At 48.2% G+C, this 22,996-nt stretch overlaps 1 protein-coding gene across 2 annotated transcripts; it reads left to right on the forward strand.

Moving 5' to 3' along the window:
* Nucleotides 1-1,184: 1,184 nt before the first annotated feature.
* Ivd (isovaleryl-CoA dehydrogenase) lies at nucleotides 1,185-22,043 on the forward strand. 2 transcript variants are annotated; one of them, XM_004660784.3, is made up of 12 exons: nucleotides 1,185-1,339; nucleotides 4,919-5,008; nucleotides 5,129-5,180; nucleotides 9,633-9,802; nucleotides 11,532-11,625; nucleotides 11,804-11,940; nucleotides 13,775-13,871; nucleotides 16,400-16,493; nucleotides 17,498-17,579; nucleotides 18,076-18,180; nucleotides 18,286-18,358; nucleotides 21,174-22,043. In XM_004660784.3, exons 1-12 carry the CDS (start codon nucleotides 1,193-1,195, stop codon nucleotides 21,305-21,307), a joined length of 1,275 nt encoding a protein of 424 aa, XP_004660841.1. In that variant the 5' UTR covers nucleotides 1,185-1,192; the 3' UTR covers nucleotides 21,308-22,043. The 2 variants fall into 2 exon arrangements, with proteins under 2 accessions (XP_004660841.1, XP_045013654.1); XM_045157719.1 differs by lacking the exon at nucleotides 18,286-18,358.
* Nucleotides 22,044-22,996: the final 953 nt, after the last annotated feature.

Below are 22,996 nucleotides of genomic sequence, written 5' to 3' on the forward strand. Positions count from 1 at the left end.
CGGAGAGCAGGAGACATTACAATGCATTTACCAACTAGGTGGGTTACAGCAAAGTGGGGCAATTTCTGCTGTAGGATTCAGATCCTATCTGATACCATTCTTAGCTTTTGTGCTGGGAGAAGCTGGTGGTCTGCTACCTTAATAAATTACAAAGAGTTTACCTAAGTAGTCAAAAGAACATTAGGTGAAATCCACAGGTTGGTACTAAAGAAACTAAAGATGGCAAAAGGTAATTTTGGCTCTGGATGAACTACATCCTAATTGTTCATGTTGGGAAGTTTTTTTTTTTGTTTGTTTGCTTTGTTTTTTGTTTTTCGAGGTAGGGTTTCACTCTAGCCCAGGCTGACCTGAAATTCACTATGTAGTCTCAGGGTGGCCTCGAACTCACCGCAATCCTCCTACCTCTGCCTCCGGAGTGCTGGGAATAAAGGCGTGTGCCACCACGTCTGGCTGTTGTGGTTATTCTTAATTCAAGGCAGGGTCTCACTCCAGCCCGGGGTGAACTGGAACTCAGCAATCCTCCCACCTCAGTGTCCCCAGTACTGGAACTAAAGGCGCGGGCCACCACAATTCTAAAGTTTTAATCGGGTTGTGGCTTTCACGGGGCCTCAACCCCCCCGATCTCCCGCCACCAAGAGAAAAAAAAAGCAAACTGTACAATATATTACATACAGCGAATCTTGACAAGCCTCGCAAGATTCAAATCAAAGCCTATAAGTCCTGTTACAAAACAATAAAGCAGAATTTATTGTTACATCACTGCAGGCAACAGAGCCATCGCTACTTCCCCATCCTTCGCCAACCCAGATCTCCCTGGGTGGTTTATTTCCCAATACCGAACACGTGGACCATCTTCTGTTGCATTCGGTTAGACGCAGCAATTTCAACGCAACGAGAGGGTTTATTACCGATTTGGAAGGGTTGCTTTACAACCTCCAGAGAGTCTTTGACCTAGAGGCCGCGCCCAGGGCGGGCACACCACCCTGGTCCCGGGACCTAGGGGCAGGTGGCTGGGGGCCACGCCTGATTAGCTCCCGCGGCGGCCAGGGGCGGGGGCCTACAGCCGGCTTCCGAACGTGATTGGCTGCTGGAGACCCACCCCCTTGCCGATTGGACGGGGCGGGGAAGCTCGGATTGGTAGAGCGGAAGGGATGTTTGCGGGAGTCGTTCTGGGTCCTGGCGCCGGGCAGAGATGGCGACTGCAACTCGGCTCCTGGGGCGACGGGCTTCCAGCTGGAGGCTGAGGCCGTCGCTGTCACCCCTCGCCGTCTCCCGGCGGGGCCACTCGTTGCTGCCCGTGGACGACGCAATCAACGGGCTAAGCGAGGAGCAGAAGCAGGTAGGGAGCCCACCCGTGCCCGCCCGCCCCCAGGCCTAGTGCCCAGCGCCCACCCGGTGTCAGGGACTTGTGCCCGCAAGGCCTGGGATATGCCACCTGGCCACTTGGGGACGAGGCCTGGACCTTCCCTCCCTCCGCACACGCACCCATCTCCGGTCTCATCCGTATCTCCGTGGACGGGAGATTTGCCACAGCCAAGCAGGGCTGCTAGAACCTCGAGATAGAGGAAGAAAGGCCCCGGGAGACGGGTGTGTGGGTAGCAGGATGCATGGGTGGCCACCATCGGTATGTAGCCCACTTAACTCCTGAGCTGTGGTCCTCAAACCCGGCTGGTGGTTATAATTACCAAGCAGTCGTCTTTGAGTAAACAGTTTAGGATTTTTTTTTTCTCTTTTTAACTTATTTATTTGCAAGCAAAGAGCGAGAGAGATAGAGAGAAGAGACAGAGAGAGAGAGAGAGAATGGGCACGCCAGGGCCTGTAGCCACTAAAAACAAACTCCAGATGCATGAGCCCCCTTGTGCATCTGGCTTACATGGGTCGTGGGGAATCAAACCTGGGTCCTTAGGTTTCACAGGCAAGTTCCTTAACCGCTAAGCCATCTCTCCAGCCTTTTTTTCTTCTTTTCGAGGTAGGGTTTCACTCTAGCCCAGGCTGACCTGGAGTTCACTGTGTAGTCTCAGGGTAGCCCTGAACTCACGGCGATCATCCTACCTCTACCTCCCAAGTTCTGGGATTAAAGACGTGTGCCACCACACTGGCAGGATTTTTTTTTAAATATTTTATGTTTATTTATTTATTTGACAGAGAAAGAGGGAGCGAGAGAGAATAGGTGCGCTAGGGCCTCCAGCCACTACAAAGGAACCCCAGACGCATGTGCCCCCTTGTGCATCTGGCTAATGTGGGTTCTAGGGAATCAAACCAGGATCCTTTGGCTTTGCAGGCAAATGCTTTAACCACTAAGCCATCCCTCCAACCCGGGTTTTTTTTTTTTTAAATATAAGCTTGCGTGGTGGCACGCGCCTTTTTAAAAATATTTTTTTAAATTTTATTTATTTCTTTATTTGACAGAGAGAAAGAGGCAGGAAGAGAGAGAGAGAGAGAGAGAGAGAGAGAGAGAATGGGCGCGCCAGGGCCTCCAACCCCTACAAACGAACTCCAGACACATGCGCCATCTTGTGCTTCTGGCTTTACATGGGTACTGGGGAATTGAACCTGGGTCCTTTGGCTTTGCAGGCAAGCACCTTAATCCCTCCAGCTGCACTTTAGGAACTTTGAAATGCGCCCTGAGTTTGCTATCATTGTGGGGCTCATGAAGGTCCTCAAAGCACAAAGCACTTTTATTGTTGCACTGCTTGTGGGCACATCAGGTTTTCTAAATGAAACCAACGAATAATTTTTGGTATATCTCATATAATGGCTATTTATGCATTAAGTATTTACTGAAGATTGTCTAGTGAAAATGCTCAGGAAAGCCAAGTATTGTTGCTCATGCCTACAATGTAAGCTCTCTGGAGGCTGAAGTGGGAGAATTACCATGGACAGGCAGCTTGGGGCTTCCGAGTGAGTTCCACATCAGCCTGGGCTATAGTAAAATCCTACCTCAAAAACAACAAGCTAAGGTGTATGGGCGTATAGTCAGCAGAGAGGGCAGCTTGAAGTACCCAGAGCTTCAAACCAGTTCAGTCTTAGATCTCAAATTCTAATCTCATTGAGAAATCTCTTAGCCAAAGGCTTAGAGATGGTAAAGAAAGAACCTGTTCTGATGCCTAAAACAGAAGAGGGTGTGGCTGGAGTGTTGTGAGTGAGTAGGTGTTGGAAAGGTGCTGGGAACTGGCGGGCTGCTGGGAACTGTGCTTGCAAGGCCCTACAGGCCTGGATAAGAAGCTTGTGTTTCCATCTGAGTATGATGGAAAGTTGTGGGGTAGTTTTATGTAGAGGAGCAGCATTTTAAAAGATCGTACTTGGGCCGGGCGTGGTGGCGCACGCCTCTAATCCCAGCACTCGGGAGGCAGAGGTAGGAGGATCGCCATGAGTTCGAGGCCACCCTGAGACTCCATAGTGAATTCCAGGTCAGCCTGGGCTAGAGTGAGACCCTACCTCAAAAAACTCAAAAAATCAACAAAAAAAAAACCAACAAAAAACAAAAAAAAGATCGTACTTGGGTGCTGGGTGTGGTGGTACACACCTTTAATCCCAGCACTTGGGAGGCAGAGGTAGGAAGATCGCTATGAGTTCGAGGCCACCCTGAGACTACATAGTGAATTTCAGGTCAGTCTGGGCTACAGTGAAACCCTACCTCAAGAAACAAAAACAAAAAAAAAAAGCATACTTCAGCTGGGGAGATGGCTCAGTGGTAAGGTGCTTGCCTGTGAAGCCCAACGACCCAAGTTTGATTCCCTAGTACCCATGTAGAAGCCGGATACACAAAGTGCTAGAGGTCCTCATGTGACCATTTCTCTTTCTCTCTCTCCTATCTCTTTCTGCTTGCAAATAAATGAATAAAAGTATTTTAAATAAATTTTTAAAATTGTACTTAGGAAACTGAGGTGCAGAAGGTTCACATGACCCCAGGAATTTGAGGCCAACTGGAACAGCATAGCAAAACCCAGTCTTAAGCTTAACAAAATAATCTTTTTAAGAATTCATTCCCAAGGTGCTGGAAAAAAGTGACCAGAGTGCTCAGTACTGTGATATCTCTATCACACCTTCCAAGGCTCAGGGTCTAATGCGGAAGAGGTGGCTGAAAGACTGTAAGAGCCAAAGGAAGGGTAGGACTCCTTACAGTGTGCTCCCCACAGACACAAAATGGCTTGGATATTCATGACCTCACAGTGCCCGACACTACCTACACAAGACCATCATAAGAGGAGGAAAAGATGATGACATCAAAATAAAAGAGAGACTGATTGAGATGGGGAGAGGATATGATGGAGAATGGAGTTTCAAAGGGGAAAGTGGGGGGGGGGGAGGGAGGCTATTACCATGGGATTTTTTTTTTTGGTTTTTCGAGGTAGGGTCTCACTCTGGCTCAGGCTGACCTGGAATTCACTATGGAGTCTCAGGGTGGCCTCGAACTCACGTTGATCCTCCTACCTCTGCCTCCCGAGTGCTGGGATTCAAGGCGTGCACCACCACGCCCGGCTCCGTGGGATATTTTTTATAATCATAGAAGTTGTTAATAAAAACTTGAAAAAAAAAAAAAGAATTCACTCCCAAGATATCTAAACAGATTAAGAAATAATGGTGCATGCCTTTAATCCAAGAACTCAGGAGGCAGAGGTGGGAGGATTGATGCGAGTTTGAGGCCAGCCTGAGACTTCATAGTGATTTCCAGCTGAGGCTAGGTTGATACCCTACCTTGAAAAACCAAAACACAAACAGGAAAAAAACAAAGGACAGGTGCAGATCATCTTCAAGAAGCATAAATTAGTGGGGCCTCTAAGCTTCAATCTGATGTTATTTGGTGAGGTTACCTATGTTCTAACTTCTCTGTATATGCCCTCAATAGTGGTGACATTCCTGTCAGTGGAAATAACATCTTGGTTTCAGTAGCATTTGACCATCTTTCTCCCTCTAGCTTCGTCAGACTATGACCAAGTTCTTACAGGAGAACCTAGCCCCCAAGGCCCAAGAGATTGATCATAGCAACGAGTTCAAGGATCTGCGAGTGAGTTTTAAGGATTTGGGCTAGGGTTGGGTGCCCCCCCCTAAATATTTGGTCTTCTTGTTCCAGCCACATGTAGCTCACTACCTTCTTATAGCTCCCTGTATTCCATTCTGTTGGCAGGAGTTCTGGAAGCAGCTGGGGAGCCTGGGAGTGTTGGGCATCACAGCTCCTGGTGAGTACGGCTTCTTTCCCTAAAGACAGTGTCTTCGGTTCCTTCTTATGGGCTTCCCAAGAGGAGCAGGAAGGGAGCTGGGTATGGTGTCTCGCTCTGTCGTCCCACCAAGTAAGAGGCTGTGAATTCTGGGCCAGCTTGGGGTAACATAGAGAATTCCAAGCCATCTATCTTGGGCTATACAGTGAGCTGCTATCTCCAAAAAAAGAAAGAGAGAGAGAGAAACGGAGGGAGGGAGGAAGGAAGCAGAAGCAGAAGCAGGGCAAGAGGGGAAGGATTAAATGATACACAAGTTCCCCACTTTTGGGCCTGAGAAAGCACCAACTGCTTGTGAGCCCAGAGAAAATGACACTTTTCAGTGTCTTTTTTTTTTTTTTTTTTGGTTTGGTTTGGTTTCTGAGGTAGGGTCTCTGTCTAGCCTAGGTTGACCTGGAATTCATTATGTAGCCTCAGGCTGGCCTTGAACTCACAAAGATCCTCCTAACTCTGCCTCCCCTGTGCTTGGACTAAAGGCATGTACCACTCTTTTCTGTGTCTTTAGGGATGTCGAGAAGACAGGATTTGGGGACGAAAGAGAGGGCTCATCCATTAAGGTGCTTGCTTGCAAAACCTTACAGTCCGGGATTGAGTCCCCAGTGTGCACATAGAGCCAGATTCACAAAGTGGCACATTCATCTAGAGTTCATTTGCAGTAGCAAATGATATCATGATCTTTTCCTCCTATTATGATGGTCTTGTATAGGTAGTGTCAGACACTGTGAGGTCATGGATATCCAGGCCATTTTGTGTCTGGGGGGAGCATGTTGTAAGGAGTCCTACCCTTCCTTTGGCTCTTACATTCTTTCCACTGCCTCTTCTGCATTAGACCCTGGTCACACCTGGAAGAAAGAGGCAGATAGCGAGGCAGTTGCAAGACTGGGCTTCCAGCCACTGCAAACAAACTCCAGAGGCATGTGCCACCTTGTGCTTCTAGCTTACGTGGGTACTGGAGAATTGAACCTGGGTCCTTAGGCTTTGCAGGCAAGTGCCTTAACTGCTAAGCTATCTATCCAGCCCAAGAACAAATTTTATATCTTATTTTATTTTTTGGTTATTTGAGGGGTCTCAGCCTAGCTCCGGCTCACCTGGAATTTACAATGTGGTCTCAGGCTGGCCTCAAACTATGATGATCCACCTACTCGTGCCGCCCTAGTGCTGGGATTAAAGAGTGCCCCACCAAGCCCGACCTCCAAGAACAAATATTAACATCACATGAGTTCTGGTTTCCTGTTGGCTGTTTCTTTTCTTTTTTTTTTTTTTCAAATTTTTATTAACAACTTCCATGATTATAAAAAATATCCCGTGGTGGGGCTGGAGAGATGGCTTAGTGGTTAAGCACTTGCCTGTGAATCCTAAGGAACCCGGTTCGAGGCTCAATTCCCCAGGACCCATGTTGGCCAGATGCACAAGGGGGCGCACGTGTCTGGAATTAGTTTGCAATGGCTGGAGGCCCTGGCATGCCCATTCTCTCTCTCTTTCTCTCTCTCTCTCCCTCTTTCTCTGTCACTCCCAAATAATAAATAAAAATTAAAAAATATTTTAAAATACCTCATGGCAATACCCTCCCTCCCCCCACTTTCTCCTTTGAAACTCCATTCTCCATCATATCCCCTCCCCTTTTCAATCAGTCTCTATTTTGATGTCATGACCTTTTCCTCCTCTTATGATGGTCTTGTGTAGGTAGTGTTGGGCACTGTGAGGTCATGGATATCAGGACATTTTGTGTCTGGGGAAGCATGTTGTAAGGAGCCCTACCCTTCCTTTGGCTCTTAAATTCTTTCCACTGCCTCTTCTGCATTAGACTCTGATCACACCTGGAAGTACTCCAGTCACTTCTTTCCAGCACCATAATGCCTTCTGAGTCATCCCATCACTGCCATCTGAAAAGAGAAGATTCTCTACCAAAAGTGAGAGTAGCATTAATGTAAGGGCATGAACATTAAGAGAAGTGCTTACTAGGCAGTTTGATAAGCATAGTATATAAATTTAGCCAAACAGCAGCAGACGTTACACCCCTAAGGCTCCTGACTACCCCTGTTTTAAGTTTTCAGTATCAGGGATGTATTCCTTCCCATGGAGTGGGCCTCAAGTCCAATTAGAGGGCAGTTGGTTTCCACCATGACAGACATGCCACTATTACACCCATTGGCTCATTTAGCCTGATTGGCCAAATATAAGGCTTGCAGTATCCACTGTTGAGTATCTTCACTGGTGATTTTCTCTTTCTCCCATTGAACTGCATGCAGAATGGCTTCTTCTAGCTTTCTGTCAGCTGGTCTACATGGAAGAGGTTATCAGCTCAGTTCTAGCAGGATTTCTCAGTGGTCTTGCAGCCCAAGTATGTGGAGTCTTCAGCAATAGGGTCTTACCATCTATTCTTGGTGGGAAACCAAGGGCCTCGGCAATGGCCTATAGTGTTTTGGGGGTGTCAGGGACTTCCCTGGCCAACAATTCACTGGAAGGTATCCCATCCCTGGCACTGAAAATTTTTCTAGCAACAATCTATGGCTCCTGAGTGTTCCACCATCCAAAAAAGTAGGTTTCCATATGATTTATTTATTTATATCCTCTTAGATTTTGCTTAGCCCTCCCTCCACCTTTTCTTTACTCAGTCTCTTCCCCTGACCTCACTGTGGGCCTTTTTACCCCCATTAATCTATTCTTCTACTTACATGTATCCAATACCATCCTATTAAGTCCCCCATCCCTTCCTTTATCTTCCCTTTATATCTCTTTTCTAGCTTATTGACCTTTGCTACTGAGTTTTCTTCCTACTCACACAGAAGTCCAATCATCTGTAGCTAGGATCCACATATGAGAGAGAACATGCGACGCTTGGCTTTCTGGGCCATCCCATTTTTCTGCAAATTTCATAACTTCATGTTTCTTTACTGCTGAATAGAACTCCATTGTATAAGTGTGCCATGTCTTTATTATCCACTCATCATTTAAGGGACATCTAGGCTGGTTCCATTTCCCAGCTATTGTGAATTGAACAGCAATAAACATGGTTGAGCAAGTATCTCTAAGGTAATGAGATGAGTCCTTAGGATATATGCCTAGGAGTGCTATAGCTTGGTCATATGGTAGGTCTATTTTAGCTGTCTTAGGAACCTCCTCACTGATTTCCACAATGGCTGGACCAGATTGCATTCCCACCCCTATTGACTGTTTCTAACATCACTTGCATTGATGCTTCCTGGAGCTGTGGTCAGGAAACACTCTCCCTAGAGCACTAGATCAAACTAATCTGATTTCAGGTCAGAGTGAACTTGTGTATAAGGCTTGTCAGGCTTTTCCGAGACAGCAGGGACTGGGGTTAGTATCAGATGACCCAGACTTTTTGATTTTTGTGCCTGCTGCCAAGTAAAACAGTCTTTTGGGTAGGCAGGGGATACAAGGTTTTATGTAACCCAGGCTGGCCTTAAGCTTCATATGTAGACAAGGACATCCTTGAACTCCTGATCTTCCGTTTCCATCTCTCAGGTGTTAGAATTGTAGGTCTGAGCCGGGTGTTGTGGCACACACCTTTAATCCCAGCACTTGGGAGGCAGAGGTAGGAGGATCGCTGTAAGTTCAAGGCCACCCTGAGACTCCCTAGTGAATTCCAGGTCAGCCTGGGCTAGAGTGAGACCCTACCTAGGAAAACTTACAAAAAAAAAAAAGAATTGTAGGTCTGAACCACCATGTCCAGCTTGAAAAACTCATTTAAAAAATATTTAAGCCGAGTGTGGTGGCGCACGCCTTTAATCCCAGCACTCGGTAGGCAGAGGTAGGAGGATCACCGAGAGTTCAAGGCCACCCTGAGACTACAGAGTGAATTCCAGGTCAGCCTAAGCTAGAATGAGACCCTACCTCGAAAAACAAAAACAAAACAAAAAATATTTATTTATTTATTTATTTGACGGGGGGGGTGGAGAGAGAGAGAGAGAGAGAGAGAGAGAGAGGGAGGGAGAGAGAGAGAGAGGGAGGGAGGGAGGGAGGGAATGGGTATGCCAGGGCCTCCAGCCAGTGCAAATGAACTTCAAACATGTGTGCCCCCTAGTGCATCTGGCTTTTTTGGGGGGTGGGGGGACTGGGTTCCTGACACTCTTTCTTCCTTCATTCATACATCTGTGTTTTGGCTTCTGGAACTTGTGGAATAATGGGTGCTCAGGTCTTTTTTGTTTGTAATCATTGAAGATGTCAAAGATAAAACCAGAATTGGCAATTGATGGTTTTCTGAATCACAGCTCAAGCCATGAGCAGCAAGCCAAACCAGTTCTGTTCTTCATAAGCAAACCCCATGCCAACAACCTGGCTAGGGGAACTTGGAATATATTTACCACGTGTCTCTTTTCTGCCGATTACCATAATGTCAGTGTTCCAGTGTAACCGTACTGCCTTTCTGCTCCCACACTGCTGTGCCCTCAGTTCAGTACGGCGGCTCTGGCCTGGGCTACCTAGAACACGTGCTGGTAATGGAAGAGATATCGCGGGCTTGTGCAGCAGTGGGGCTCAGCTATGGTGCCCATTCCAACCTGTGCATCAACCAGATGGTTCGTAATGGGAACGAGGCACAGAAGGAGACCTACCTTCCCAAGGTGAGGAAGTGGGGATGAAGAAACGCACACTAATGCAGCCACCAACTGCAGGTGCCCTCTCTGTCCCCTTGTGGGGGCCACTCAGATTTGCTTTCTGTGGCTTGCTGCCATGATCCAAGGATAATTGAGAAGGGACTTGGAATTGCTTTAAAATAGTTAAGTCAAAAGTATTTAGAATGTGGGACTGGGAGAGGGAGCTATAAGGCTACAACCTTTGTTTAAAAAAAAAAGAAAAAGAAAGAGAGAAAATAAAAACTAAGAAAAGTTGGAACAAAAGAAAAAAAAATTAAAAACAGGCCAGGCATGGTGGCGCACGCTTTCAATCCCAGCCACATGAGAGGCAGAAGTGGGAGGATCACAGTGAGTTCGAGGCCATCCTGACACTACATAGTGAATTCCAGGTCAGCCTGGGCTAGAGTGAGACCCCACCTTGAAATAACAAACAAAAACAAAACACAAAAACTTCAAAATGGGTTAGAGATGGTTCAGTAGTTAAAAGCACTTGCTTACGAAGTTTGACAGCCTGAGTTCAATTCCCTTGCAGCCCACATACAGCCCACAGGCATTTGTGTGTGTGTGTGTGTGTGTGTGTGTGTGTGTGTGTGTGTGTGTGCACACGCACACGCGCGTGCACACACACACAAATTTTAAAAAATTTTAAAGATGTATTTTTTAATATTTATTTATTTATTTGAGACAGAGAAAGAGGCACAGAGAGAGAGAAAGAGAGAGAGAGAGGGAGAAGGAGAGAATGGGCACACCAGGGCCTCCAGCCACTGCAAACAAACTCCAGATGTGTGCACCCCCTTCTGCATCTGGCTTACGTGGGTCCTACGTACGTGGGGAATCGAGCCTCAGACGGGGTCCTTAGGCTTCACAGGCAAATGCTTAACCGCTAAGCCATCTCTCCAGCCCTAAAAATATTTTTTTTTAATTGAAAATGGCTAGAATCCTGGGCTGGACAACGGGCTTTTAACAAAGACGTTAAGAAAGCCAGGCGTGGTGGCGCACACCTTTAATCCCAGCACTTGGGAGGCTGAGGTAGGAGGATTGCCATGAGTTCGAGGCCACCCTGAGACTACATAGTGAATTCCAGGTCAGCCTGGGCTACAGCAAGACCCTACCTCGAAAAACCAAAAAAACAAAACAAAACAAAACAAAACAAAACAAAGACGTTAAGAAACCAAAGTCCAGGAGTATGGTAACACGAGTCTAAGCTGCTCAGGAGGCAGAACCCAGGGGTTTGATATCAGCCTGAGCAACTTGGGAAGACCCTATCTCAAAAAAGAAAAGTTCCAGGCGTGGTAGTGCACGCCTTTAATCCCAGCACTCGGGAGGCAAGGTAAGAGGATTGCTGTGAGTTCAAGGCCAGCCTGAGAGTACATAGTAAATTCAGGGTCAGCCTGGGTTACAGCAAGACTCTACCTCAAAAACAAAAACAAAAACAAAAACAAAAAATAAAGACCAGAGCAGGGGATGTAACTCAGTGGTAGTCTTTGCTGAGTATGTGTGAGGCCATGGGATAACCCCCAGTGCTGCGTAAGGGGAGCGCGGCAGAAAGAGCCGCTTTCGGCATGGTAGATACGGCCCTTTCCTGCTAGGACTGTATGGTACTCTGTTCTGAGTGGGCAGTTTGACAGGCATGATGTGGGCGGGAAAAGGGACTATAGGTAAACTGATTTAGGATGCTTCTAGGTCATCACAAAACCTGTTGTGGTTATCCTTACAGCTAATCAATGGTGAGCATATTGGAGCCCTGGCCATGAGTGAGCCCAATGCTGGTTCGGATGTTGTCTCGATGAAGCTCAAAGCAGAAAAGAAAGGTAATGCCCGTCTCAGCTCAAGATCTGAAGTGGACAAAGCAACAAGCCTTATCAGAGTGAGGGAGCAGCAGTTGGGGTAGTCCCTGCTAGGGTTCCAGAACTCTTCCTCAACTGGGCAGCAGAGAGAGGCTATGTGGACTGGCTGGCTTGAACAAGTAGTCAGTGTCGTTATCTTTAGGCGATCACTACATCCTGAATGGGAGTAAGTTCTGGATCACTAATGGCCCGGATGCTGATGTCCTAATCGTCTACGCCAAGACAGATCTGACTGCCACGCCAGCTGCTCGGGGCATCACAGCCTTCATTGTGGAGAAGGTGAGGGTCATGTGTATGTGATCAGAGAGGCTCTGTCCCCTGATGGGACAAACAGAAGTAACTCCTTTCCATGGGTCAAGGTCAGTGTTTCAGGCTCTGCTCCCAGGAGGCAGTAGATGACTGGTAGAGAAGACTGAAGAAGGTGACCCAAAAGTCACAACCACAGCTGACAGTGTGGCTTAGTGGTAGAGCGCCTGCCTAACATATATAGACCCTTGTGGTTCAATCCCCAGCACTGCAGAAAAATAAGCAAAGTTCCAGAAAGACTAAAGAAAGTCTGTAGATGGTAGAGCTGTCCACAGAGTAAGGCTGTGCAAAGTCTGGCAAGGGCTGGAGAGATTGCTCAGTGGTTAAAGGCATTTGCTTGTAAAGTCTGATGGCTGGAGTTTGATTCACCAGTACCCACATAAAGCCAGATACACAAAGTGGCACATGCATCTGAAGTTTGTTTGCAGTGGTGAAAGGCCCTGGTGTACCTATTCTTCCTATTCCCCCACCTCTGCTTTTTCCCTTGCAAATAAGTAAAATTTTGGCTGGGCATGGTGGCACATGTCTTTAGTCCTAGCCTTTGGGAGGCAGAGGTAGGAGGATCGCCATGAGTTCGAAGCCAGCCTGAGACTACATAGTGAATTCCAGGTCAGCCTTGGCCAGGGTGAGCCCTGGATGTGGGGGGGGGGGGGGGCGGATAGGAACAGCCAGGCATGGTTGCACAGGCCTTTGACCCCAGCACTCAGGAGGCTGAGGTAGGATTGCTGTGAGATCAAGGCCAGCCTGAGACTAACTCCAGGTCAGCCTGGAGTGAGACCCTACCTCACAAAACAAACAAAAAAAAAGAGTGCTGGAAAGATGGCTTAGTGGTTAGGGCATATACCTGCGAAGCCTAAGGACCCAGGTTCGACTCTCCAGGTTCCACATAAGCAGATGCACAAGGTGGTAAAGGCATCTGGAGTTTGTTCACAGTGGCTGGAGACTCTGGTGCACCCATTCTCACTCTCTTTCTCTCTCCCTCCCTCCCTCTTTCTGTTTCAAGAAAATAAATAAAATAGATAAATAATAGGCATTTTAAAATAAAAGAGTGCTGGTTGTGGTGGTGCACATCTTTGATTCCAGCATTGGGAGGCGGAGGGAGGAGGATGGCTATGAGTGTAAGGTCAGCCTGGGCTGGAGTGAGACCCTACCTCAAAACAGAGTCCAGGAAGGCCGGGCATGGTGGCGCACGCCTTTAATCCCAGAACTAGGGAGGCAGAGGTGGGAGGATCGCCATGAGTTCAAGGCCACCCTGAGGGGGGCGGGGGAAGAGTCCAGAAAGAAGAAGCCTTTCAGAAAGGAGGCCACTGGATTTGCCACCACTCATCAGCCAGGGAGGACTGGCAAGCAGCATGTGCCAGCCCTCTGCTGGGCATTGGCAACACACTTCTGAGTACCGAGGTCATAGCGGGTAGGTGGTTGTGGTCATCCTAGGTAGGGCTCCTTGAGGGACAGGTGCCTAAAGAATAAAGGGAGCAGAGGCATTGAGGGCACTGGTAACAGAATCTTCAAAGTGCTGTTCCTGAGAGAGGGAGGCAAAGTGAAAGCGAGTGAGGAAGGCTACAGACTGAGTACTTCATTGGGAAAGAACTTCTGTGAGAACTGGGGAGAAGCAGGCTAGTAGCAGAGGAGGCTAAGAACAAGCTGGGTGGGGTGTGAAGGCTAGAGCACTTTTGCACCCAGAGCTGGGGCTTGCCAGTAGGGTGCTGGTCACCAGGCGCAGGAAGCTGATGGTAAGGAGGGTCTTCCCTTTACTAGGTCTCCTTGGTGTGAGTCTAACCAGAGTTTCCTTTGGTTTTCTATAAAGGGGATGCCTGGTTTCAGCACCTCCAAGAAGCTGGACAAGCTGGGGATGAGGGGCTCTAATACCTGTGAGCTTGTCTTTGAAGACTGCAAGGTTCCTGGTAAGTGTCCTGAGGATGGAGGTAGGGGCTGCCCTGGCCCCTTTACAGGCTATCCTCTAGCTGGAAAAGCCCATGTCATGGTAATTGAGGTTCACTACTGTTGCTATTCCATTGGAATGTGGGCCCAGTGCTCCCAGCTAGCTATCCTTCCTGGCCATAACCCTCCTGTGATCTGCTTGACTGGCTGAGATGAAGGGTGAGGTTTCCTCAGTAGGTACCACGCTCTGCTTGAGGTTCACATTCCAGTAGCTGAAAGTCAGTCAAGGCCTACTCCAGCCCACTGAAATCCTTGGGACTTCCTGTGCATGTGCCTGAATAACCTTAATATGTTAGCCAGACCTTTTGTCAATGTCACAAATACCTGAGAGAAACAACTTAGAGGAGGCAAAATTTATTCTGGCTCACTGTTTCAGACGCATCAGCACCTGCGGGGCATTTCATACTAAAACCACAACATTGAATTATACTCATTAATGATGCCATTAAAGGGGGCAGTTAGAGCACGCCTTTAATCCCAGCACTCAGAAGGCAGAGGTCGAAGGATTGCTGTGAGTTCAAGGTGAGCCTGGAACTACAGAGTGAGTTCCAATTCAGTCTGGGCTAGAGTTAGATCTTACCCCCAAATAAATAAAACCCAAGTAAATGGAAGCCAGACGGAATGAAAGAGAAGAAATTTAGTTTCAGTAGGAAGATTTTTTCCCCCTGAACTATAGCAGATCTGGTCAGTCACCAGTTAGGATTACTTTGGTCATCAGCCATAAACCATCCTTCTTTCCAAAAAGCCACCATCCTGCCGGGCGTGGTGGCGCACGCCTTTAATCCCAGCACTTGGGAGGCAGAGGTAGGAGGATCGCCGTGAGTTCAAGGCCACCCTGAGACTACAGAGTTAATTCCAGGTCAGCCTGGACCAGAGTGAGACCCTACCTCGAAAAACCAAAAAAAAAAAAAAAAAAACAAAAACAAAAAGCCACCATCCAAAAGCAGTGTGCTGTGATTAGAAGCAACATCTAGAAAGGGGGATCCATGCAGATACTTCTTTGTGGAACTAAAAGCCTCAACCAGCAGCATTAGAGACAAAGTCAAGGTTTCAGTGTCTGTACTAGACTTCCTGACCACACCACCCAAGTCCACCCAGTGTCCTAGCTTCCTAAGAGGGCGGGGCTCAGCAGCTTTGTCACTAGCGCAGGATGGCCTGTCTCCATACAGCAGCTTCTATGGGCCACTGTGCTGGCAGGTGACACTGGACCAGAGGCCACAGTCTAGGGGAGGTAGTCCACTGGTACAGGTGTAGTACTGGTATAGAAAGAACCAGAAGGGATAGGGTGACTTCTAGACTGATCAGCTTTTCTTCTTTCCTATCCAAGGGAGTCCAGGGCAAGAAGGGAAAGATTTAACAACTTGGGGCTTTTGTATGGTGATGTGCATGATGTAGGGGTCCTGAGACCTCCACTCTAACTGAAAGTGACAGTTAAGTCATTTCTGTCACTTGGAACCTTAGTTAAAGGTTAAGTAACATATTTCTAAACCTTGTGTGAGAGCCACATTATCAAACCTACTAGTTTCTTTTTTTTTAATTTTTAATTATTTTTTTCAGTGGGGGTGGGGTTGAGAATGGACACACCAGGGTCTCTAGCCACAGCAAATATACTCGAGATACAAGAGCCACCATGTGCATTTGGCTTTTATGGGTTCTGGGAAATCTAAGTTGGATCTTAGAGAAAGAGGCTAACCTTTATTGCTAAGCCATCTCTCCAGCCCTTTTTTTTAAAAAAACATTTAATTGCCGGGCATGGTGGCACACACCTTTAATCCCAGACTCAGGAGGCAGAGGTAGGAAGATCACTGTGAGTTCGAGGCCACCCTGAGACTACACAGTGAATTCCAGGTCAGCCTGGGCTAGAGTGAGACCCTACCTCAAAAAAAAAAAAAAAAAAAAGAAATTTGTTTTATTTATTTACAAGCAGAGGAAGAATGGGCACACCAGAGCCTCCATAGGCAAGCACCCTAACCAGCTGACCCATCTTTCCAGCCTCTCTACTTTCTTTTTTTTTAATTTCATTTATTTATTTTTTTAAATATTTTTATTTTATTTTTAATTTTTATTAGCATTTTCCATGATTATAAAAAAAATAGCCCATGGTAATTCCCTCCCTCCCCCCATACACTTTCCCCTTTGAAATTCCATTCTCCATCATATTACCTCCCCATCTGAATCATTGTACTTACATATATACAATATCAACCTATTAGCTACCCTCCTCCCTTTCTACTTTCTTTTAATTAATTTATTTATTTAGAGACAGGCAATATGGGTGGGCCAGGGCCTCTTGCCACTGCAGATGCATGCACTACTTTGTGCATCTGGCTTTACATGAGTACTAGGTAATCAAACCTGGGCCAGCAGGCTTTGCAAACAAGTGCCTTTTTAAACCACTGAGCTATCACCCCAACCCCAAACCTACTACTGTCTATAAAAGTAAAAAGACTGTGGCCAGCCCTCTCCTTTAACCAGCATTTATTCCTGGCAGCTGTTAACATCCTGGGCAATGAGAACAAGGGTGTGTACGTACTGATGAGTGGGCTGGACCTGGAGCGCCTGGTGCTGGCAGGCGGGCCCCTTGGGTAAGTGTGAAGCATCACAGTAGATTGGTGGGCCCCTCATTAAGTATGAGGCTTTAGGAGGAAGCTGTGGGGCCCCTGGGTGAGTGTGTAGTCTTGAGGGACCCAAACTTCCAGCCTCCTTGTTAGGTTAGCAGCCTTACCGTAGAGGTTAGAGGGAGCTGCCTCCTGGCCTAGAAAATCTCCTCCCACATTTAATTTCTTCACATAGAATGGAGATAACATAAGGTGACAGATGAGAACTAAGGGACAGCTCTGCTTAGTTAATTAGATTGTGAAACAAGAGACACATTCTCGGGCACCTGCTGCAGAGGTCCCACCACACCCACATCTAGTCTGAGAGGAGGTCACACAACAGCTGGGCGGGCAGTACTGGGACTAGGTAGGGTGGCAGGGATTTCTCAGGCTTCTTTGCCTCCTTCCTGAGACTGCAGTTCTTTATTTTATTTTATTTTATTTTTTATGTGAGAGAGAGAGAATGGGTGCATCAGAGAATGGACGCTGCAAATGAGCTTCCGTCACATGCACCCCCTTTTGCACATGTGTGACATTGCATACATGCTTCACTGTCTGTCTGGATTATGTGGGATCTGGAGATTAGACCACGAGTTCTTAGGCTTTGCAGAGAAGCAGTCTTATCTGGCAAGCAATCTCTCCAGCTGCCTTTGACTCATTTTAATTATTTATGTATGTGCATGTGGGTGTAGGCATGCCAGGCTTCTTGCCACTGCAAACAAATGACTGTCCAGCTTTACATGGGTAGCCAGGGAATTGAAAACAAGCCAGCAAGCTTTGTAAGCAAGTGCCTTTAACCTCTGAACCATCTCCCCAACCCCAGACTTCAGTTCCTTACCAGGTTCTCCCAACCCAACCCCACGACGTGCATACATCACACACACACACACACACACACACACACACACACACACACACCCCTTGGCCTGGCCTTCTGAGGCATCCCACCTGACAATGACATGCCTCCACAGTGTCTGTCTTCTTTCCTACAGGATCATGCAAGCTGTCCTTGACCATACCATTCCCTACTTGCATGTTAGGGAAGCCTTCGGCCAGAAGATCGGCCACTTTCAGGTGAATGGAATAGCTGCTGAAAGGGATGTGGAGACCACCATCGCCATAAACTCACTGCCTTAGCAGTATGAGACTGCAGGCTTGCCAAGCTGGCTGTTTCTGCCTTCAGCCAGACTCTGGAAGTATTCAGGAAGTCTGTCCTATCGTTCAACCCATTTCTATTTGATGAATGAACCCAACATCTTAAGGCTGGAGGGTGAAGTATACACATCGTGTGAGACTTAGCAGGGAACCCTTCTGGGTCAGAGAAGAAGTTAATGAGGGGCCAGCAGATGATGCCTCGGCAATGCCTTGTAGACACAGTGGGAGCCATTTCAGGTGCAAATATCCACACCCCAGGGTTACTGTCTGTCTGGCCTCACCTCCCAGAGCTGCTCCCATTTCTTCCCTGTGCCCCTGCTTCCCCATTTCTGGCTGTCAGGACATCCTTGCTGCTGGCCTGCATTGGGTAATACGAGTGTCCCATTACGACGACCTTCCTTCCCTTTGTGCCCAGCTCATGCAGGGGAAGATGGCTGACATGTATACTCGCCTCATGGCTTGTCGGCAGTACGTCTACAACGTCGCCAAAGCCTGTGACGAAGGCCACTGCACTGCCAAGGTGAGAGCCGGCTCCCGAGGTGGGAGGGATGCGGCAGTGGGCGGTGCACCAGCATGGGCATTCTGGAGCCCGGCGGGACCCGCTGAGCCGCGCCTCTTCCCGCAGGACTGTGCCGCTGTGATTCTGTATGCAGCCGAGTGTGCCACGCAGGTAGCCCTCGACGGCATCCAGTGTCTTGGTGAGCGCCCCCCACTGCCCACCCTCAAGGGCTCCTCACTGTGCCTCAGCTAGCCACAGTTGAGGGGAAACGGCTAAAGACCATAGCTACCTCCACCCTCCGCCTTCCTCGCCTGGGCTCTGGGAAGTGGGGAAAGTGGCACCTCAGGGTAGAGCAGCCTCCGTTCAGCGCTGGCCAGCCACGAAGGGCCTAAGACTTGAGCCACGGGCTTAGGTGTCACATAACCATGCCTGCCAGTGGGTTGCACTTTTTTTTTAGTGGGGGGGGGGTTTCAAGGTAGGGTCTCACTCTAGCTCAGGCTGACCTGGAATTCACTATGTAGTTTCAGGGTGGCCTTGAACTCACAGTGATCTTCCTACTTCTCCAGTGCTGGGATTAAAGGCATGGCTTTTTTTCTTTTTATATATTTTTTTGTTTATTTTATTTATTTATTTAAGAGCGACAGAGAGAAAGAGGCAGAGAGGGAGAGAGAATGGGCGCTCCAGGGCCTCCAGCCACTGCAAACGAACTCCAGATGTGTGTGCCCTCTTGTGCATCTGTCTAACGTGGGTCCTGAGGAATCGAGCCTTGAACTGGGGTCCTTAGGCTTCACAGGCAAGCGCTTAGCCGCTAAGCCATCTCTCCAGCCCTTTCTTTTATTATTTTATTTATTTATTTATTTAGAGACAGGGTCTCATGCAATCCAGACTGATTTCAAACTCACTATGCAGCCAAAGTTGACCTTGAATTTCTGATCCTCCTTGTATCCACGTCCTAAATGATGGAATTTCTTTTAAATTTAATTTTTTGTTTGTTTTTGTTTTTCGAGGTAGGGTCTCACTCTAGCCCAGGCTGACCTGGAATTCACTGTATACCCTCAGGCAGGCCTCAAAAATGGCAGTCCTAGCCAGGAGTGGTGGCACACTCCTTTAATTCCAGCACTCGGGAGGCAGGGGTAGGAATATCGCCATGAGTTTGAGGCCACCCTGAGAATACAGAGTGAATTCCAGGTCAGCCAGGGCTAGAGTGAGACCCTACCTCGAAAAAAAAAAAAAAAAAAAAAGGCAGTCCTCCTACCTCTGCCTCCCAAGTGTTGAGATCAAAGGTGTGCTCCGCCACATCCAGCAATGGTGAGATTTTTAGGCATGCGCCATCACACCTAGTTTATGGAGCGCCGGAGACTGAACCCAGGGCTTCATGCATGCTATGCAAACACTCTTATCAACTGGTCCTGTACCTTCTTTGTCTGATGTCCTTGGCCTCTAGGTATGCTCCTAGCCTATCTTCCTGCACACCCCCTCTCCCCCACCCCCAGGTGCTGTCCAGGCCCGCCTCTTTCTCTGCTTTGCTTCCCTTTAACCTGTGCCTTCTCTCATGGCCTGTTTGTCCTAGTCTGCTCTTCACACCATGGGACCTTGTGGGTTCAGCCAAGCTCAGGTCAAAGACATTCAGGGGGAGAAAAAGAGGGGGGGTTATGGTAATGCATGCCTATAATTATAGCTCTTGAGATGTTGAGGCAGAAGGATTGCCCCAAGATTGAGTCCAGCTTAAGGTACACGGTCAGCCCCAGGCCTACTGTGAGGCCCTGTCTCAAATGAGAGAGAGAAGTGAGAAGAAAGGTTCGCTGGGGAGACGGCTCAGTGGTGGAAGGCAATTGCTCTTCAATCATGCCAACCAGAGTTCAGATCCCCAGCACCCACATAAAGCTTGGCACAAAATGGCATGTGAGTCTATAATCCCAGCATACTTATAGCAATGGGAGGCAGAGTCAGGAAAGTTCAAAAGCTCGAAAGCAAGCATGACTGGCATTCCCAGTGGCAAAACAAGACAGACCCTGTCTCAAATAAAGGGGAAGGAAAAGACCAACACTCCAAGGTTGTCTGTCCTCTGACCTCCACATATGTGCATGGCACACATGCTATACATACCATACACATATAACACATTGAAAAGAAGAAAAGAGCCAGATGTAGTGGCTTGGGAGGCAGAGGTAGAAGGATCACCATGAGTTCAAGGCCACCCTGAGATTACATAGTGAATTCCAGGTCCGCCTGGGCTAGGGCAAGACCCTACCTTGAAAAACCAAAAAAATAAAAAAAAAAAAAAGAAGAAGAAGAAAAGAAAAAGGGTTAGGGATGTAGTTCAGTTGGGAGAGTGCTTGCCAACATGCACCGGAAGACCTGGATTTGATCCCAATACAACACAAACTAGGCATGGTGGCTCATGCCTAACCTACCACACAAGAGGTAGAGGCAAGAAGATCAGAGAAGTTCAAGGTCATCTGTGACTACATAGTGAGCTGTGCTACATAAGTAAACTAGAGAGGTTTAAATGTTTTATTTTTCTTCATTTATTTGAAAGAGAGAGAAAGAGGCAGAAAGAGAGAATGGGCCCACCAGGGCCTCCAGCTTATGCAAATGAATGCCATTTGCATGTACCACCTTGCGTACCTGGCTTACATGGGTCCTGGAGAATCGAACCTGGGTCCCTTGGCTTTGCAGGCAAGCGCCTTAACCACTATGCCATTTCTCCGGCCCTAGAGAGGTTTCACTATATGCTGAGATTAAGCTCAATGATAGAGCATGTGCCTAGCATGTGTAAGTACAGATTCAACCCCCAGCACAGAGCGGGAGGGGGTTATTGGGAAGATGTTCATAGGTTGTACGCAAATACTGTGCTGTCTTGTAATATGGGACTTGAGCATCCATGGGAAGCCCTGGAACCAGTTTCAGCCCCCAAAGATACTGAGGGATGTGTACTTGGCCTTCTGGGTTTTTTTTGCTTTGCCCGTTGCCCTTCATGTGTCACCCTTTCTTCTCCCACATCCGGGTTGCAGGTGGCAATGGCTATATCAATGACTTTCCCATGGGCCGCTTTCTTCGAGATGCCAAACTGTATGAGATCGGGGCTGGGACCAGTGAGGTGAGGCGGCTGGTCATCGGCAGAGCTTTCAACGCAGATTTCCGCTAGCCCCAAGACCTGTCACCCCCTGGTCCCAACACCCAGAGCCCTCTCTTTGGAAGCAGAAAAGAGACAGCCTTCCGTCCTGCTCCGCTGCTCTTCTTGATCCAGCCGGCTGACGTCACCGGGAGGTTCAGTTCTTCAGTCCAGCCGCCTGGCACCGCGGGCCTCAAAGTCGGGAAGGCACAGAATGAGCGGCAGAAAGCACACTGACTTTAGTGACCCTGTGCTCTGGTTCTCCAACTTCAGAGCCCGATGCTACCCTTTGAGTGGCGTCTGGGGCCCTGCCGGTGCCCTTTTCTTGGATGAACCTCTGGCAGCAGGGAGTCCTCTATGCTCAAGTTGAGCGGAAATGTTACCCTTCTCCATTTACTTAACCTCAGCGCTCTATTTTCTGAGGCAAAAAGGCAAACACCTCGCCTTTGTTAGCTGCTCTCACTCCTGGACACCACTGTGCCTCAGGGATCGCAGCTGAGTTTGCAAGGACCGGTCACAGGGCCGTGTGCTGGTGCAGGACTGGCTCACGCTGGCCTGCCTGGCACCGCTCTGCACCACTCTGGCGCAGGCACGGGCCAGTCCTGGCCACGTGACCTGCCGCTGATTGGGCCGCGGGCACAGGCCCCGCCCCGGCCAGCCTGGGCTTCCTGGCTCACCTCCAGCTGAGGCTGCCTGTGAACGTTTCTCTAGACGCCCTATGGTTAATTTTGTGGCCGCTGCCATCTTGTATTAAACATCGTGAAGCAAACCCGCGCTCCTAAAACCGCGTTTTGGAGACGTTATCCACTTACTACTGCTTCTTTCTGCATAAATCTCGGGTGCTCTCAAATGTCCCAGTGGCTTTTTAAAATTTTTATTTACTTATTTATGAGAGAGAGAATTGGCACACCAGGGCCTCTAGCCACTGCAAATGAACTCCGGACTCTGCCTCCTTGTGCATTTGGCTTATGTGGGTACTGGGGTATTGAACCTGTGTACTTCGACCTCACAGGCAAGCACCTTAACCACTAAGCCATCTCTCCAGCTCCAATTTTTATTTATTTGTAAGCAGAAAGAGAAAAGAGACAGCGAATAGGCATGCCAGGGCCTCCAACTCCTGCAAACAAAGTCTAGATGCATGTGCCACTTGGTGCATCTGGCTTCACATGGGTCCGGGGGAATCCATTCCGGGTTGTTAAGAGTGCTGAGACTGAAATTAGCGCCTCAAGCATGCGAGGCAAGCACTTGACAGCTCAACTGCTCTCTCTCCCTGCCCCAACCTTCTCCCGTGATTTTATTTTGGTCTCCTTATATAGCTTACACTGGCCTTGAATTGTAGATCTTGTCCCTGGGCACTAGAATTATTGGCATGAGCCCAGTGTTTCCTTTTTCTTTTTTTTAAATTATTTTATTTTTGAGAGAGAGAACGGGCGTGCCAGGACCTTTCAACCGCTGTGAACGAACTACAGACGTGTGCGCCCTCTTGTGCGAACGTGCAACATTGCATACTTTCATCACTATCTGGCTATGTAGCACCTGAAGATTCAAACAGACAATCTTAGGCTTCCCAGGCAAGCGCCTTTATCGCTAAGTCCTCTTTCCAGCCCCCAGTGTTTTCTTTTTATGTAGTATTATCTTATTTTGTGTGGGTGTGTGACTGTGTGTGGGCTCTTGCATGTGGTGTCACGTGTGGAGGTCAGAAGACGACCTCTGAGCGTGAGC

Source organism: Jaculus jaculus, chromosome 8 (genome assembly GCF_020740685.1).
Source record: "Jaculus jaculus isolate mJacJac1 chromosome 8, mJacJac1.mat.Y.cur, whole genome shotgun sequence".
NCBI lineage: Eukaryota > Metazoa > Chordata > Mammalia > Rodentia > Dipodidae > Jaculus > Jaculus jaculus.

Bases quoted from the DNA above. Each gene is read 5' to 3' on its own strand.
- Ivd (XM_004660784.3), top strand. From the start codon at position 1,193: ATGGCGACTGCAACTCGGCTCCTGGGGCGACGGGCTTCCAGCTGGAGG. The intron at 11,626-11,803 runs GTAATGCCCGTC...CGTTATCTTTAG, and splicing joins GCTCAAAGCAGAAAAGAAAG to GCGATCACTACATCCTGAAT. The intron at 17,580-18,075 runs GTGAATGGAATA...CTTTGTGCCCAG, and splicing joins AGAAGATCGGCCACTTTCAG to CTCATGCAGGGGAAGATGGC.